The sequence below is a fragment of the Propithecus coquereli genome, unplaced genomic scaffold, assembly GCF_000956105.1.
Source record: "Propithecus coquereli isolate 6110/MARCELLA unplaced genomic scaffold, Pcoq_1.0 Scaffold126, whole genome shotgun sequence".
Taxonomy (NCBI): domain Eukaryota; kingdom Metazoa; phylum Chordata; class Mammalia; order Primates; family Indriidae; genus Propithecus; species Propithecus coquereli.
In genome coordinates this window covers 2,530,458-2,549,589 of record NW_012136747.1, presented here as the reverse complement: position 1 = coordinate 2,549,589, position 19,132 = coordinate 2,530,458, and the positions used below count along the sequence as shown (strand labels likewise).

The 19,132-nt window shown below is 37.7% G+C and overlaps 1 protein-coding gene across 1 annotated transcript in view; it reads right to left on the bottom strand.

The window, feature by feature from the left end:
- The window catches only part of SLC25A17 (solute carrier family 25 (mitochondrial carrier; peroxisomal membrane protein, 34kDa), member 17), a 65,600-nt gene that overhangs the window by 22,816 nt on the left and 23,652 nt on the right, over positions 1-19,132 (bottom strand). Inside the window, exons 3-7 of the mRNA XM_012638102.1 lie at positions 16,842-16,908; positions 14,140-14,291; positions 2,809-2,925; positions 1,686-1,831; positions 1,504-1,599 (exon numbers count right to left, since the gene is read on the bottom strand). Coding sequence (XP_012493556.1) covers positions 1,504-1,599; positions 1,686-1,831; positions 2,809-2,925; positions 14,140-14,291; positions 16,842-16,908 — 578 coding nt within the window. The remainder of the gene's footprint in view (positions 1-1,503; positions 1,600-1,685; positions 1,832-2,808; positions 2,926-14,139; positions 14,292-16,841; positions 16,909-19,132) is intronic.

Genomic DNA, 19,132 nt, shown 5'->3' with positions numbered 1-19,132 from the left:
TGAGCCCAGAAGACAGAGCGAGACTCTGTCTCAAAAAAAAAAAAGATCTCAAATCTGTTCTCGTCCTAGCTCTCCTCTCCACTGCTACCACCCTAGTCTAAGGCCACCATCCCCTCTCACCTGTATCACTGAAATGGCCTGATTGCCCCAGCTTTCTCTCTTAGCTTTCTGACTGACCAATTCACCATACAAAGGCCACAACAATCTTCTCAAATTGTAAATCGCATCACATACTTCCCAGCTTAAAGCCCTTCAAAGGCTTCCCACTGTACTGAGAATAAAAAATCTAGACTCCTCACCTACAGCTTCCCAGTTACTTTTCTAATTTTACCCTGAGCCACTCTCTAGCCACAGAGGCCTCCTTTTAGTTCCTAGGATGGGCTGCCCCAAACTCTTGGCACATCATACTCCCTCTACCTGGAATTCATTTTCCTTCATTCTTTGCATGGCTAGGCCCTTATCTTCCTTTGCATCTTAATTTAAATATGCTTCCTCAAAGAAGCCCAGCCCAATCATGCTAGCTAAGAAGATCCCCATCATGTCCCCTCCATTAAACCACAAAACATGTTCATTTTCTTTACAGCTCTTTTTTCAATTTGTAATTATCTATTTATTTTGCTTATTTACCTGTTCATTCACTCTTCCACTATCTCCATGAGGGCAGGGATTATGTCTGTTTTATTCACCACAGTATACTCAACTCCTCCCGTAAGATGGATGCTTAATAAATATTTGAATGGATAAATAATTGAATGAATGAAAAAACAGAAATCTCAGAGTGGGTGAGTGAGTGAGTAAAGAGAAAAAAAAAAGAAAGAAGAAAAAACAGAAATCTGAAAGTGCTTCAGAAAAGCTAAATTATGAATTCCTCCTGAGTGAACTAAAGGAATGAACATGCGATTTTATAAAGGATAATCTGCCCTAGAGCACCAAGCAAATCAACTTGAATGAGAAGGAAGCAAATTTACACTTTCCTGAGGTACTTAAAGAACGTTTCTTGGTCTGTCACCCTCAGTAGAATGCAGTGGTGTCATCATAGTTCACTACAAGCTCAAACTCCTGGACTTAAGCGATCCTCCTGCCTCAGTCTCTTGAGTAGCTGGGATTACAGGCATGCACCACCACCTCCAGCTAATTTTTTTCCTATTTTTAGTGGAGACAGGATCTCACTTTTGCTCAGGCTGGTCTAGACTCAGGACCTCAAGTGATCCTCCCACCTCGGCCTCCCAAGAGTGTTAGGATTACAGGCGTGAGTCACCGCACGACATTTGGGTTTTCTGAGACATTGTGTTACCTAAGAAATCACAAATGGATCTTCATTCCAAACGCAACAGAAAACCAACTGATAGTCAGCCTCGTTAGCAGAATATCAAAGAAATGGAAAAATGGATGGGGAATACTCTGGCATACCAACTGACTACTTTATTAACATTGCTTTAAATAAAAAGACCACATATGTTAGAATGTTGTTTGACTAAATGCAGAGAGAATCCCAGCACTTACCCTCAGAATTGACTGTATCGTTTGCATGGGATATGTGACCGTGGTGGCAATCGCTTTAGCTATTGCACCAATGATAAATACATCCAAAGAAGAAAGCTGGAAAGCAAAGAAAGAACAAACCATGTCAATCCAAACAAGAAGGTGTCAGAGATTATTTGGCTGCGTTCCAAACCAGGGATTACCTTCATCCGTTTCTTCAAAAGCTGCCGTTTTAAACCTTCATAGAACATGAATTGGATGGCAGGATTGAAGACCAACAGCAAGGAGGGAAATGTGCCATTCCATAAAGCCAAGATTCCTTCATCTCGAATGATCTGGTGAAAAGCATCTAAGCAAGAAATCAGGGATTTTTGAAAAGCATAATGATAATCCCCTACCTAGACGGGAAAACATGAATTCTGTCCAAATATACCCAGAACACAAACCACATTGGCTCTATAAAGATTTCCTTCTTGCAATGGTATTCTGGGGGCAAGTTTATCAGCTAACTACTGTTTAATAATCAGACACTGACAGTCACCAAGTTCTTTAGAGACCAACTTCAATCACAGGCAACTCTTACTGACAATCTGGGCTTAGAATGTCAAATTTTCCTAAGTAATTATCACCACTACTGGGAACTCTGTATTACACAGAATTGTGAACTGAGCCCACAGGTTTCACAATAAAGTCTAGTACAACAAAAGATGAGATCCTGGAGACCATTATAGTGGATGTGACTTATAAGAAAACTACCATTCTCATTACAAAGATTGATATGTGGGAACGGAGAAGCTGGCAATGTGGTACTATCAAAAAGCAGCTCAAAGATATCAGATACCAATTTGGTACCTTTATCCAAAGACAGCACAAGCAAAAAAAAGTATAGATTATTACTCAAAAATATTCATTCCCTCCTATCTATACTGCTTGGGTGTGGTATACTTCTCTATCCCTTATCTTGGGCTTGGCCAGTTAATGTGCTTTGGCCATTGGAATGTCAGCAAAGTGCAAACAGAGTCCTGAAATATGCTTGGACCAGTGGGTGTATCCTTTGTGTTTCTGCCACCACCATGAGACGAATATGCTCATGCTGGTCCCAGGAAGAGGAAGAGAGACATGTGGAGCTAAGACTCTCAGGCTGGGGTCACCCTAGATGAGTCAAATTCCTGTCAATCTACAGACACATGAGCTAAACAAATGCTACTAATGCTACTAATGCTGAGATTTGAGGTTGTCTGCTATGTAGCTTTATTGTGGCAATAGACTCCAGATGTAAAGAGGAAAGAAAACCCTTAAATAGGAACTCAGCCAAGAGACACTTACCAATAATACCTTTGTAGTTGGTGGGTACAATGTCTTCATTCCTAAATTTTGCTCCTTGCAGCTTCAGCCTGGTGTTTACCACCCACAGTGGAGTTGTTAGCAACACATTCACCACTCCTTTAAAAAGAAAGAGGGAGAGACAAAAGGAAAGCAAAATGTAACCGTTTAAGCTTTTCTGTCTTAAAGCAACATACCAATATTCCATTTATACCTCTTGCCACTGACCTCCTAGAAGACCTAAGGTAAGGTATCTCTTTGTGTCAGGGTACAACACAAGCCACTAGTGTTAGAAGCAATTTGGAAGCTTTGCTGATAGCAAATGCCTGGCAGCAGCACCTCTCCACATGAAAAGAGTAATGAGTTTCCTCATTTGTACAATAGGAAACAATCTACTTATCAATTTATATAGCATTCAAAGTAGCAATTTTGATATAGTTTTAAATATAATTTTATCATAACAGCTTTAGAGAGAGAAAGTGGCTTATAGATAACATGCTAAGTCCATGACAATATTAGATCAACCCCACAATTTACAACCCTCACATTAAGGAGTTCACATGGTTTTAAGTGAGTATGGATCTTGTACAATGGATGACAGGTGAGGGGAAAGGTGACATTTCAAAGTGCCTTAACAGTGTAGAAGCTCATCGAAGAGTTCCTGATTGCTTAGACAATTAGGATAGGCAAGCAGCAAGCAGCAGTTATGAAGTGTCACAAAACATCTGAAACAGCTTCACAACCATCATGATCCTTACAAGCTTAAGATGGGGATCTTGGCCCCCCAAGGTTGCCTCAGAGTGGAACAATACAATGAGCCAGGTGCTTCTTTTTGGAAAACACATGATTCCAATTTAACACCATCTTGAGATATTAAAATATTCCTCATCAGTCCTGAAATGATTAAAAAATACCAAACAGAATTGTGACAAAGTGCCTGACACATGGTATATACTTTGTAAATATTTGTTAATTAAATAATTGAATAAATGAACCAATGAACAAACTGCGAACAAGCACACATTGAGCTACACATTGAGCTATCTGGTTCCAGTCATGATATAAAGACCAACAGGCACAATCCTAAGAGAGAAATCTTTTTACTAAAAGTCACTTAAACACAACTGGAAAAACAATGTTTTGATTTAAGGAATCTCAAAACATTCTATAAAGAAAACACAGTCTAACCAAGGATAAACTTGGTGAAACTGCCAAGAGATTCAAATTCAAATTTTTCATTTGTATACAGTTGCTAAAGCAAGATATTTTGCTACCTATCTCTTAATAGCATTATCAGAACACATTTCTCAAAGTTAAAAAAGAAGACATTACCAAATACTTTTATGAGTTGTATTGTTTTATTTTTATAGATTCACATAATATCATGGAGACGTCATTAGTCATGACTTCATATATTCATACATTGTCATTTGAGGCATTGATCATAATCTGAAAAATTCTTACCTATAGATTCTTGCTAGTCTTATTTTTAAAAAGCACCAGTGTTTCAGAGGCCAAGATGGAAGGATATTAATACATGCCCATTTGCCCAGAGTTTAGAATGTATTCCTATTCAATGCAATGCACACTTCACTTAACAGAAAAACTAATAGCGAGAAAAATCAGACTAGAAAGAGCAGTCTACTGAATTTAAGAGAAAAGGAAGACAGGAGAGCTCAGAACCAGCGATCACAAGCTTCCATGGATACTGAAAAAAGGAATACTTTTCTAAATAAATATGTTGCCCATTAAATAAGTTCTTTAGAAATCAAAATTCCCTTCGTGTTCTATTCAAGAGGTAGGCACATATAAAACACTTAGGAGGCAATACGGCTAAGATTAAGATTTAACCATTATTTAAAATTCTGCTTTCATATCCCCATTATTAACACAAACGGAAAGACTGAAAGGATTCTTCTAAAGGACAACCTCAAGTACAAAAATGAACTAAACATTATTTAAATAAGAGAATATAAAGTCCTTGTAAAAACATTTTTTATTTCAAAGATTTTTATCTGTGAAGTTCAAGTACTGTTTTCACTCTCTAAGCCAAAATAGATGAAGAGGTATTTTTAACCATTATCATTTTATGAGTTCTAAGAAAAGCCACTCAAATACTTGAGAACCCAAAATTTTACTAAAATTTGCAACCTATATAACAAAGCAAAGGACAACATTCCACTGAGGAGAAACATGTCAGAAACCATTCATGAGCACCAATTCCAACTCTTATTAATGCCTAAAAGGCTGGAAGGTTAAAGAAAGCTGTCTGCTTATTTATGAGCCTATGAAGAAAACTCTTCTGCCAGTTCCAAGCTGTGGATGCTACTTCAGCTCTAAGATGGGAATGCTAATTAATATTTTACCTATCTAAGGACAGGAGATTGTTTATCTCTTAATTTTAATGTCTATAATTCTATTTTCTTTTTTTTGGTTTGTTAACAAATCATTCACAAGAAAACGAAACCCAAATTAAGAGATGAAGAACAGTAACTGAACACACTAAAATTATTCCCCAAATCAAACAACAATTGGAACATAGCTATTTACTCCTGAAATCTTGAAAACAAACAGTTTTATCAGCAGTGAACCTCCTTTATTTGGAAAGAAAACACACATGAAGTATGCTAATTGAGTATGAACTTCTGGGAAACAGGTACACCCCCCACCCACATAAGAACAAAGCCACAAATCTAACCACTTGACTCCTTAGGAAGGAATAAAACTTGACACACAACAGGGACACACCTGTCTTGCTAGATTTAAGGCCGAGGGGTGGGAAATGCATTTTGAAATATCACAACAATGATACTACCATTGGCATTAAAAAAGAGTTAGTGGTAAAAATTCCAATTTCATAAAAATGATAAGTGTCTCTTCATCTAAGTTATCTGTAAGGTTCTTTTCCCAAATTCTTCCCCAGGGCATTAAGCTTTATGGGCTTTCTTTCTGTGAAAATACAACAAAATAATACATTTCTAAGTTTCAAGCAGAATTTGAATAGCAACAATGCTGTTCCTAGTTCTCCTTGGAGATAATAAAACTAATTTCTTCAGTGATTATAATACTATGATAGGGCTCACAGCAGGAAGAGAAAAAGCTGTTCTAATTGTAAACTAAAAATAAAATCCTAAGCACCCCCTCCCAGAAAAACCTTAAAACTTAGTTTCCAGCCAGGAAGGGAAGGGAGGTCAGACATGCTTGTTATACCCTCTCCCTTCTGGAGTTTAGATTAATTGCAAACTGGACTCAAGGTCATACAAGGCAAATGTTAAGTAATGACTGCAGGCCATCAATTTACTTAACAGATCACTTTGAGTACATTGTACCTTGGTCTACAAATTAACAGAGTTCCTTATCTTAAAACATTCCTTTCTACCGATTCCAAGTCTTTAGAGGAAGCTTTATTTCTTTAACCAATTACAAATCAAAGAATCTTTGAACCCACCTATAACCTGAAACCTTCCCCCCTTGGAGATGTCCCGCCTTTTTGGGCCAAACCAATGTATACCTTCCATGTATGGTTTATGATTTTGCCCACAATTCCTGTCTTCCTAAAACGTATAAAACCTAAATGTAACCTGACCACCACGGGACCCCTTACTTGAGGTTTCTTGGGTATGGCTCCCAAGGCCATGGTCACGTGTATTCGGCTCAGGGTAAACCTCTGTAAATGATTTTACAGAGTTTGGTTTTTTTCCATTAACATAACCACTATAAAAATGTTTACATTAAGATATAAAAAACATGTTATCGAGAGAAGTTTAAAACTTCAAAAGTAATTCCCAAGGAATTCCCTATCTTCAGAAAAATAAAGGACTTATCATCAGATAATCTCAGAATTACAAAGGACTGTAAAATTCTTTAATCCAGGGTCTCTCAACTGTGACAATATTGACATTTTGGGCTGGATAATTCTTTGCTCTGTGTGTGTACGTTACTGTGTAGGATGTTTAGCAATATTCTTGGCCTGTACCCACTAGATGCCACATTTGACCCTGTGGGTCAAGATCAGCCTCATTTGAGAACCACTTATCTAAACCAATCACCAAGTGATTTTATTCACTTTATTTTTTTTGAGACAGAGTCTCACTCTGTTGCCCAGGGCTAGAGTGCTGAGGCTTCAGCCTAGCTCAAAGCAACCTCAAACTCCTGGGCTCAAGCAATTCTTCTGCCTCAGCCTCCCGAGTAGCTGGGACTTCCCTAGTAGCTGGGATTACAGGCATGTGCCACCGTGTCCAGCTAATTTTTTCTATATATTTTTAGTTGTCCAGCTAATTTCTTTCTATTTTTAGCAGAGACAGGGTCTCGTTCTTGCTCGGGCTGGCCTCGGCCTCCCAGAGTGCTAGGATTACAGGCGTGAGCCACTGTGCCCGGCCCACTTTATTTTTCAAAATCTCAAAAGATAGGATTTTACTTTGACCTCAAAGGTCTATTTGACCTCAACAGCCATTAAGAATATTTATTTTTATTGATATTAAATCTACCTTCTTAAAGCAACTGGAAATAAATATGAAACTTAGTACCTGTTTCTTTTTTTCCAAAGGTATGAATTAGCAATTGTGAATTGACTTTATGTGTGCTGTAGGGTAAGAGAAAATATTGTGATCCTGGTCCAATTCCTTTGGATAATAGAGAAAAAGTATAATCTCTCTTCCACAAGTCATTCATTCATGGTTTGTTAATCAAATATATATTTTGTGTCTAGTATGTGCTAAGCCTGGCTCTAGGTGTTGAGAATACAGCAGCAGATAAAAAATGAAAACCTCTGTCCTCATGAAGTTTACAATCTAACGGACTGTTAACCTGAAATAATCGAAAGGATCAGAATCCAGTTTTAAAGAGTTTATTCAAGCGAAAAGCTGGGAATGACCATCTGGGAAGTGCACGCTCCAGGAAATTGGTGTTAGTGCTCTGAAGTTAAAAGTTAAGGTCTTATTTACACAGGAAGAAAGGGAAGAGATTTAGTAGGATTTTGACATTTTCTATACAAAGCTAGTTTAATTAATTATAGATTTTGATTTTCTGTACAATTGTTTTCATTTCCTTTCCAATTTAAAAATGTATTTAACATTGCATCTTTGACAATGTCATTAAGTTTTTGTATGAGACAGGTAAGAGGGAAGCTAATCTATAATGAAGATCAATAGTTTATTGGGAAGGGGTATACCCTGGTGCCTTTACTCATTTATAACACTTTAGAAAACATAAGTAAGGAAACAGGCTAATCTATAATCAAAGAAACTAAGGTTACAGCTGCCTGTTTTTATTCAGGTCCCATAACATTTCCTTAAGTCTCAAAATATTTTAACACTCCAACAGCTTAGATTTTGAATTACTTTTTTCACAGGATAAGTAAGTAAAATATGTAGTATGTTAGAGGACAAGGTTACGGATAGAATTGGAAGAGAAGGGGGATAGACAGTACCCAGAATTAGAAAGGCATACCATTTTAGATGGCGTGGTATCAAATTAAGCTAAAGCTGTCTTCTTACATATTTTAAGTTCAGTCTAAAGGTTTCTCTGTGCATACTGAACTTAACCTAACTGGATGTGTAAACAGATTGTAACCTACTCATGAAGCAATCACAGAGTTTGGGCCAATCACAGGTGGCCAACTGTTTAAACTGTGTTAGAATAAGGCAAACATTAAGCTGTAACCAATCTGTTCTTGCACTTCACCTCTGTTTTTTGCATGTCACTCTCCCTTTTCTGTCCATAAATATTATCCAACCATGTGGCAGTCCTGAAGTTGCTCTCAACCTCTTCTGGTTCTGGGGCTACCTGATTCGCAAATTTGTTTTTTGCTTGATTAAACTCTATTCAATTTAATTTGTCCAAAGTTTTTCTTTTAACAGTGGTCATTTAGGGAAAAACCTTAAAGGGGGTGAAGGAGTTAATCATGTTACTAGGTAGAGGAAACAGCAGGTAGAAGCATGCCCAGAGTGTTCAGGAAGAAGAGGCCAGGGTGGCTGCAACAGTGTGAGTACAGAGAAGAAAAGGGGCTCGGTGGCTCACGCCTATAATCCTAGCACTCTGGGAGGCCGAGGCAGGAGGATCACTTGAGCTCAGGAGTTTGAGACCAGCCTGAGCAAAAGTGAGACCCCGTCTCTGTAAAAGTAGTAAAAATTAGCCAGGTGTGGTGGTGTGTGCCTGTAGTTCCAGATACTCAGGAGGTTGAGGCAAGAGGATCCGCTTGAACCCAGGAGTTTGAGGTTGCTGTGAGCTAGGCTGATGCCACAGCACTCTAACCCCGGGTGACAGAGTAAGACTCTGTCTCAAAAAAAAAAAAAAAAAAAAATAGGATTTGCTCATGGATCAGAGGTGGGATCAGAAAGTAAGATGATAAATTAGGATTTTTGGTAGGGCAATTAAAAGACTAGAGTCTTAAGTAAAATGGGGAAGACTCCAGGAGGAGTAGTACTTTTTTTTTTTATTTTTCATTTCTGTTTGAGATAGAGTCTTACTCTGTCGCCCGGGCTAGAGTGCCGTGGCATTAGCCTACCTCACAGCAACCTCAAACTCCTGGGCTCAAGAGATCCTCCTGCCTCAGCCTCCTGAGTGCTGGGTCTACTGGTGCGCCACCATGCCCGGCTAATTTTTTCTATATATTTTTAGTTGTTCAGCTAATTTCTTTCTATTTTTTTAGTAGAGACGGAGTCTCACTCTTACTCAGGCTGGTCTCAAACTCCTGAGCTCAAATGATCCACCTGCCTTGGCCTCCCAGAGTGCTAGGATTACAGGTGTGAGCCACCGCACCCAGCCAGAGTAGTACTTTAAATTTAACTAATTTACTCAATGTTTAACCAGCACCTTATATGTACCAGGCAATGTGCTAAGATACTGGGGATGCAGAAGTAACAAAAATGTAATCTCTGTCTTTAAGGAGCTTATTGTTTAATAAAAGATAAAAGACTATGCAGACTTATACAGTAGAGCAAGTACTAAGACAGAGGTAGATACCATGTTGGAGCACAGAGGAAGGGCACCTAACCCAGAATAAAACCTGGGGATGGTGGTATGGGAAGCAGGGAAGGATTCCTGAAGAAGAGGTAGCTGAGAATAAAAGGAGGAATGGGAGTTAATAAGATAAAATAAGCGGTAAGACTGTTTCAGACAGACTGCAGTCACTGTAGAGGAATGGAGTTACTAAATGGCATGGTACAGTCAAATAATCACAGTTTGGCATGGGAGGCTACCCACACCTATAATGCTTTGCCTACAGTAACAGATAAAACAGGCATAAACGGGTTTGAGAAAAAACATAGTTAGTTCACTGTTGGTTAAGTGTAAATCTCAGCAGACAGAAGTAGAATGGCACGGACATTCTAGCAAGTAGCCTACTGGTCACAAATGCTCAGTGCACTGGGGCATCTGCAGTAAAGATTGAGCTAGAGAGGTGAGCAGATCACAGCAGATCTTGTAGGTCAGTCTCACACCCTGTAAACAGAAGGGGCCTGGTATGCTGAGGGTGCCATGCCGTATGCAAGGGGCAGACATTGAAGGCTTTTAAGCCAGGGATAACACAGTTAGACTTGGTTTCAGAATAGCAGTTCTCAAGCATTTTCTAACAAGACGTGTAACAGATGATGTGCACAATCAACACAGACCTTGTATGTCAGGCTCTCCTTGTATGTCAACCACAATCCCACCCTTCTCTCGCATACTCAAGAAAATACTTCAGGATTATCACAGTGGGATCTCTTTTGATCACCTCCACATAATGGACTCACCAGATAACCTGTGTTCTTCTTTCCTCTATAAGACATACTGACATTTGCCACAGCACACCAGATACTTGTGACCAGTAGGCTACTCGCTAGGATGCCCATGCTCTTCTACTTCTACCCAGAGTTCACACTTACCAAGAGTGAACTGTCTTTTCTCAAACCTGCTTATGCCAATTGTATCTGTTACTGGAAGCAAAGCATTATAGGTATGGGTTATGTAACAAAAAAGCACAATACCTGCTCTTGATCGTTGAAGGTAAAAAAAAAGAAAAAATAATAAAAATAAAGAAAAAAAGCACAAAACTCCCAACAGTGAACCCATATGCCAAGAAAAAGCCTTGGCCATACGACAAAAAAATTGGAGGAGTATGTATTCGTATATCTTAAGTTAAAATACAATACTTAAAGTAATTAGGCTATTTATAATATTTCCTACTTTAACTGACCTTTAAAAACTAATTGCCCTACTATGACAGTCCAGCTGTGTTAGGTATGGGGGAGTCTAGTGTAATTATAAATTATAAGAATTAGAAAGGAAACAAGCAGGGCACAGTGAGTGAGAATAACATGGGGGTGATGTGTACCTGGTAGGTAATGGGATGTCAGACACAGCAAATAAACAGCTTGGGACAATTTCAAAAGCACAGGATTTCATCATTGTAGCCCATGAATTAGTAGTTTCATGGAAAGTTATATGAGTTAGTCCCTAACAGTGAGTGATAACCTTTTAAATGCACATATATAAAAACTATGGTAATCTAAAATAATTAAAATGAAGGTATTACAAATAATTGGTCTCGAGTATGTAAGATGATACTAGATTGCCATTTGTTGTAATTATGTAAAAAACAGTTCCTTCTGTACAGGATCTATTCTATTTCTTTTCCTCAAGCAAACAATCTCAAACTTGAGTTCTCTGAGTTATGACACTATTTGAAAACTACTCTCCTAGAAAGGCTACTTGGGCAGGACTGTGCAAAGTAGGTTAGTGAGGAACAACTCAAAGGCAAGGAGATCAGACTAGTGCAATAGTCCAGGTGAGAGATGAGGCTTGATTTTGGGAAATGGTTATGGATATGGAGAAAAGGGAATCGACCCAAGAGATATTTAGGAGATAGAGCAATCGTTCTTTTTTTTTTTTTTTTTGAGACAGAGTCTAACTATGTTGCCCGGGCTAGAGTGCTGTGGCGTCAGCCTAGCTCACAGCAACCTCAAACTCCTGGGCTCAAGAGATCCTCCTGCCTCAGCCTCCCGAGTAGCTGGGACTACAGGCATGTGCCACCATGCTCGGCTAGTTTTTTCTATATATTTTTAGTTGTCTGATTAATTTCTTTCTATTTTTAGTAGAGATGGGGTCTCGCTCTTGCTCAGGCTGGTTTCGAACTCCTGAGCTCAAACAATCCGCCCGCCTCAGCCTCCCAGAGTGCTAGGATTACAGGCATGAGCCACTGCGCCCGGCCAGAGCAATCGTTCTTGATGACTGAGCAGATGTGGAGGGAGAAAGGGCACAAAGAGCCCATGAGACCCCTAGACTTCTATCCTGAGTTATTTACCTACAACTATTCATTCATTTCCTCCAAGAATGAAATTTATGTGAAAGTTGGTCCAAGTGAAAGTTAATTAGATCAAAACCAAATCAAGACTAATATAAGAATATTAATCAGAAGAAAGACTCAGAGCCCATACCAAAAAACAGATCAGTGGCCTCAATACAGGTGGAAAAGAGGACTTGGGGGCTTGCCTGGAAATTATTTTCCAATCAAATACTTTTAATTTCAAATGGACATTTACAGTATTCAACTGTGTGGCCCTAAAATTAGTAATTTCTTAAATATCAAAAAGTGATTCCACAAAATACTGACACCAAACAGGCAACATTTAAATCAATTAATTTGGTTATAAACTGAAATGGATGAACGCTAAAAAATCATGGGAAAGAGATCTATTTTCTTTCCACTTCTTTAATAAGACTCTGACTAGTTTATTCTTTTGTTCATTCAGCAAATATTTCCTGAGCACCTACCACATGCCAGGCACTGTTCTGACTGGGAATATGACAAACGGGGGAAAGATATGTTTTTATATATATAAGATACTTGCTCTTATAGAGCTTGCATTCTATTAAATGGAGACAGACAATAACTAAATATTTACAATTCCAGGTTAATGGCTCCTGAGAGCTTCTAAAGTCTTAGATGACAAGAATCTAAAGACCTCTGAAACCTGGCTCCTACTTACCTTAGCATGATCCTACATTTTCTCAATTTCCTACCATTACCTCTATGGAGAAACTGTCCTCTATTCACCTACAAATGCTACTGATCCTGCCAAGGTTCAGTTCAAAAGTCACTGCTATCTACAAGTAGATACCTCCCAGCTAAAAGTGACCTCTCTTCCTCCTATGAACCCCTAAGGCATTAACAAGTCTTATGATACTAACTATGCTATGCAGTGCGCTAAAATACCTGTCACATTTGACTAAATGTTTTCACACTCAGGGTGGGCTTCATGGATGTGTGACCTGTGTCACTCTTGGTTTAATGCTCTATCTTGAAATGCTTAATAACTTTTGAGCAAGAGGTCCTGTGTTTTCATTTTGCACTGGGTCCTGCAAATTGTGTAGCTAATCCTGTCCATGTTAAATATCTCATGTGAACCTCAGTCAAAAAAAAAAAAAAAAAACCATTGTAAGTAAGCGAGGAAGACACTGTAATTCTCATTTTTTAAAAAAGAGATAACTTCTATAAATTTGGAGTATGGGCTACTAAACAGAGATAATTGATCTTCCTCTCCGGATTGAAAAGACAAAAATAAGCCGAGTCAGTCCAGAAATAAAGCCCTGCATATATTCTGTTGGTGGGATTATAAATGTTACAAATGTTATGGAAAACAGTATGGAGGTTCCCAAAAACACTAAACATACAACTATATAGGATCCAGCAATCCTATTTCTGTGTACATATACAAAAGAACTGAAAGTGGGCTCTCAAGAGATATCTGCACATCCATTTTCATAGCAGCTCTATTTACAATAGTCAAGAGGTGGAAGCAACCTAAGTGTCCATTAACAGATGAATGGATAAACACAGTGTGATATACACAAACAGTGGAATATTATTCAGCCATAAAAAAGGAAATCATGTCTGTCACGGGCTACAATATAGATGAAACTTGAGGATATTATACTAAGTGAAATAAGCCACAAAAAAACAAATAGTATATGATTCCACTGATATGACTATCAGAAGTAGTCAAATTCTTAGAAACAGAGAAATACAAAGTAGATGGTGGTTACCAAGGACTGGGGAGAGGGAAAAGGGGAGCTTATTTAATGAGCACAGAGTCAGCTTTGGAAGATGAAAAAGCTCTGGAGATTTGTTTCACAACAATGTGAATATATTTAACATTACTGAGCTTACACGTAAAATGGTTAAGATGGTAAATTTCATGTTTTTCACCACAATAAAAAGAAACCCAGACCAAGTCAGAAAACTGATTATATTCTTTGTAGCATTACTTTGTGCTAAAATAATCTCTTAGAGGATATATAAACAAGATAAATATTAAAATACAAAAACATTTCATACCCAGAAAACCTTGTTACCTGCAACAAATCCAACTACCAGATCTTTCCCAGTAGTAGAACGTTGACCTTTGACCCAGACTGCTTTGAGGCTATTAAAAGTGTAGAAATAGACAAAATTGGAGCAGCAAAGACTGGAAATGACTGGAAACCACCCTCGATATGGTGCCAGGCTAGGGGAAAAACACAAAAAGCAAAGAAAAGGTTATGGACAAAAGCCTTTTGAAATTGGTAGGTAAGTCCTAGGAAAGGATGATCTTCACTCAGTCTCAAAGTTCTCTCCTACATTACTACAAAGGACTCCAAATTGTATACACACCTTACATTCTGAAGAACGACCAAATCAAGAAATCTTTTCTAGCACTAATGATACCAAAGAAACAACACAAAGTCTGTCTGATTTACTGATTCCCCTCTCAGGTTTCCTTTGGTAACATCAGTATATAAAATTGAAGATAATTTCCTTATGGCTGTTAGTTAATATAGCACCATTCACATTTTATTACAGAGCAAGAACATTTAAAATAAGCAATTATAGAAAATAAGTGCAAAAAAAAAAAAGAGATAATTGGGGCACAGGAACAAGATTGAAGGGAAGGGGCTCCTACTGGCCAAACTTGGGACAATTTCAACACCAAAATATCAGTAATTAACTACAGTAATCAATTGTAAGCCACCAAAAAAGTAGAAATTTCTGAGTCTATACCAGTGTGAACTAAAATAAAATCTTAAGCCCTTCAGCTGACTGAATGGATTCCCCTCTTGGCCAAGTGGACCCCAGAAAAACCTTAAAACTAAACTGCTGGCCATGAGGAGAAGGGAGGTCAGAAATACCTCCTCATGCCCCCTCACTTTTGGAGTCACTTTGTCATAATAAGATACTACATCATTAATGGGCCTAAAGTCATGCAAAATCAAAGCTTAAACCACACCTGCAGGCCATTGATTTACTTAACAGATCACTTGGGTTTCAGTATGTGTCTGGTGACTTGTCTCTGATTAACAGACAGCCTCATCTTAAATTAAAACATCCCAAGCCTTTAGACAAAGCTTCATTTCTTTAACCAATTACAAATATCTTTAAACCCACCTATAACCGTAACCCCACCCCTCTTCTAGATGTCCTGAATTTTGGGGCCAAACCAATGTACACCTTCCATGTATTGACTTATGATCTTATGTGTAATTCCTGTCTCCGTGAATGAATAAAACCAAACTGTAACCCAGCTACTATAGGCACATTTTCTCAGGACCTCTTCAGGCTATGTGCTCCAGGCTGGTCACATACATTCAGTTCAGAATAAACCTCTTTAAATTATTTTACAGAGTTTGGGTTTTTTTCCACTAATACCAGTCATAAATAGATAAATATTAATAAATGATGGAGAAGGTGAGGCTCCTTCTTACAAGTAGAATGCTAAGACTGGCAAATGTGGAGTTGGAAAATCATGATTTTGCAACTTCATGGTAAATTTAGGGGAGAAATTTTTGATAAAGAGCAGGATATTTGTACTGTCTTAAAGAATCTCCTCATAGACTGTTTATAGTTGCAAAAGAAGAAAAAAATAATTATTCAGAAGCTAAATCAAATCTAAGAAATCATACTTAACCAATGAAGAACAGGTAGACAATATGTGTCTCAAGATGTGATACCCTGAGAAGGACACAATATCACCTGTGCATTATTTTGGACAAGAATGCATAACCTCAATCTAATCATGAAGAAACACGAGGCAAACTTAAAATGAGAAACATTCTATTTAAAAAAAGGGGGGTGGCGGGGGAGACTGTATTCTTTAAAAGTGTTAAAGTCATGGGAGTAAAAGGCTTTGATGTATGTAACTGTCAAATAATTCTGAAAAAATTTGTGTGTGATGTGTGTATGTGTGTAATAGGAGAGAAGGGGATGGAAGAGAGCGTAAGCACAAACGGTAAAACAAATGAGAAAAAATGTTAACAAGAGATGAATCTGGGTAAAGCACATGCTGGTATTCTTTGTACTAATTTTAGTTTTGCAATTTTTGTGAATTTGAAATTATTTTCAAATAAAAAGTTAAAAAAAAAAAAAGAAGTACATAATCTTTATGAATGGATTTGATAGGAATGAACTAAACCTACTATTGTCTTCTTGGGTTTACTATACATGATACAAAGCATTGGTTTCACAAAGACTCCACGATCAAGAATCGAACGGCTAACTATTAATACAGATCTTTTTTTTTTTTTTTTTTTGAGACAGAGTCTCACTCTACTGCCCTGAGTAGAGTGCCATGGCATCAGCCTAGCTCACAGTAACCTCAAACTCCTGGGCTCAAGTGATCCTCCTGTCTCAGTCTTGCGAGTAGCTGGGACTACAGGCATGCGCCACCATGCCCGGCTAATTTTTTGTATATATTTTTAGTTGTCCATCTAATTTCTTTCTATTTTTAGTAGAGACGGGGTCTCGCTCTTGCTCAGGCTGGTCTCGAACTCCTGAGCTCAAACAATCCGCCCGCCTCGGCCTCCCAGAGTGCTAGGATTACAGGCATGAGCCACCGCGCCCGGCCTAATACAGATCTTTAAGGAATTGAAAACAATTATGTACTTTAAGTCAGGCAGTTACAAATTCACAACATTATAAAGCCATGAGAATGGATAGAAAGTGAGTGTATGTGTACTGGAGACACAGGAATCCCCTAACAAATTACTATGTTTAACACAAGATGAAATGACATGGTACTCACAGGCCTTCTTCTTTAATGATCTCCAGAAGCACCATGTGTGTAGTTTTGGACTTTCTTTTCTCATCAACTACAAGACCAAACAGTATATATTTAAATCCTTTGAGAATTATTATCTTCAACATCAGCAAGTTCCACTGAAATGTTATTTCCCTCACCTGAGCAATCTCTCACCCTATTCTTTGAGCTCCCTGGTTTCCCTCATAACTTAATGATCGCCTGTGTGACCATGTGCTAAATTCCCAAACGTACGTTCCTTGGATTTCATCTGTTATTCATGAACCAAAAAGCATTTTAATTCAATTCCTAATTTCCAAAGTAAAAAACCTGACAGGAGAAATTTATTCCTTATATTTCATAAAGCTCTCGTTTTTTCAAAGTTTTATATAAACATATTATATATGTATGTATATATATATTCTCATTTTAATACCTTATAAAGTAGAGAGGAAATAAATTACAATCTTCCTTTTACAGAACAGGCTACAGACACAAAAGCTGTGAAGCAAGCCAGGATTAACATTCAAGTTTCTTAAGTTTTAGCCTTGTGTTCTGTCTCCTAATCTAAAAAATAAAAGGTATCAAAAGGATGAGAACTACTCTGCTTTTTCTGGCATTCTCACTGACAACAAAACTTACCTCAATTAACTTCAAATTTTCTACTCACACTTGAAAAATAATTTGAGAACATAAAAATGTGGAAATTAACCTATTTCCTAAGAATAAAATTGGTACTAGTATGGCTTGTGGGGTGGCAAATTAGTAAATTCTTATAGAAGACATTCTTGCAATAACTATTAACATTATGAACACATTTACCCTTTGGTCCAGTAATGCCATTTCTGGGAATTTATCCCATGGAATTTACAGAAACAACATGGAATCTGAACAAATTTATTCTTTTTATTTATTTATTTATTTATTATTTTTTTTCAGACAGAGTCTCACTCTGTTGCCTGGGCTACGGTGCCATGGCATCAGCCTCCTCTTGGCCAAGTGGACCCCAGAAAAACCTTAAAACTAAACTGCTGGCCATGAGGAGAAGGGAGGTCAGAAATACCTCCTCATGCCCCCTCACTTTTGGAGTCACTTTGTCATAATAAGATACTAAATCATTAATGGGCCTAAAGTCATGCAAAATCAAAGCTTAAACCACACCTGCAGGCCATTGATTTACTTAACAGATCACTTGGGTTTCAGTATGTGTCTGGTGACTTGTCTCTGATTAACAGACAGCCTCATCTTAAATTAAAACATCCCAAGCCTTTAGACAAAGCTTCATTTCTTTAACCAATTACAAATATCTTTAAACCCACCTATAACCGTAACCCCACCCCTCTTCTAGATGTCCTGAATTTTGGGGCCAAACCAATGTACACCTTCCATGTATTGACTTATGATCTTATGTGTAATTCCTGTCTCCGTGAATGAATAAAACCAAACTGTAACCCAGCTACTATAGGCACATTTTCTCAGGACCTCTTCAGGCTATGTGCTCCAGGCTGGTCACATACATTCAGTTCAGAATAAACCTCTTTAAATTATTTTACAGAGTTTGGGTTTTTTTCCACTAATACCAGTCATAAATAGATAAATATTAATAAATGATGGAGAAGGTGAGGCTCCTTCTTACAAGTAGAATGCTAAGACTGGCAAATGTGGAGTTGGAAAATCATGATTTTGCAACTTCATGGTAAATTTAGGGGAGAAATTTTTGATAAAGAGCAGGATATTTGTACTGTCTTAAAGAATCTCCTCATAGACTGTTTATAGTTGCAAAAGAAGAAAAAAATAATTATTCAGAAGCTAAATCAAATCTAAGAAATCATACTTAACCAATGAAGAACAGGTAGACAATATGTGTCTCAAGATGTGATACCCTGAGAAGGACACAATATCACCTGTGCATTATTTTGGACAAGAATGCATAACCTCAATCTAATCATGAAGAAACACGAGGCAAACTTAAAATGAGAAACATTCTATTTAAAAAAAGGGGGGTGGCGGGGGAGACTGTATTCTTTAAAAGTGTTAAAGTCATGGGAGTAAAAGGCTTTGATGTATGTAACTGTCAAATAATTCTGAAAAAATTTGTGTGTGATGTGTGTATGTGTGTAATAGGAGAGAAGGGGATGGAAGAGAGCGTAAGCACAAACGGTAAAACAAATGAGAAAAAATGTTAACAAGAGATGAATCTGGGTAAAGCACATGCTGGTATTCTTTGTACTAATTTTAGTTTTGCAATTTTTGTGAATTTGAAATTATTTTCAAATAAAAAGTTAAAAAAAAAAAAA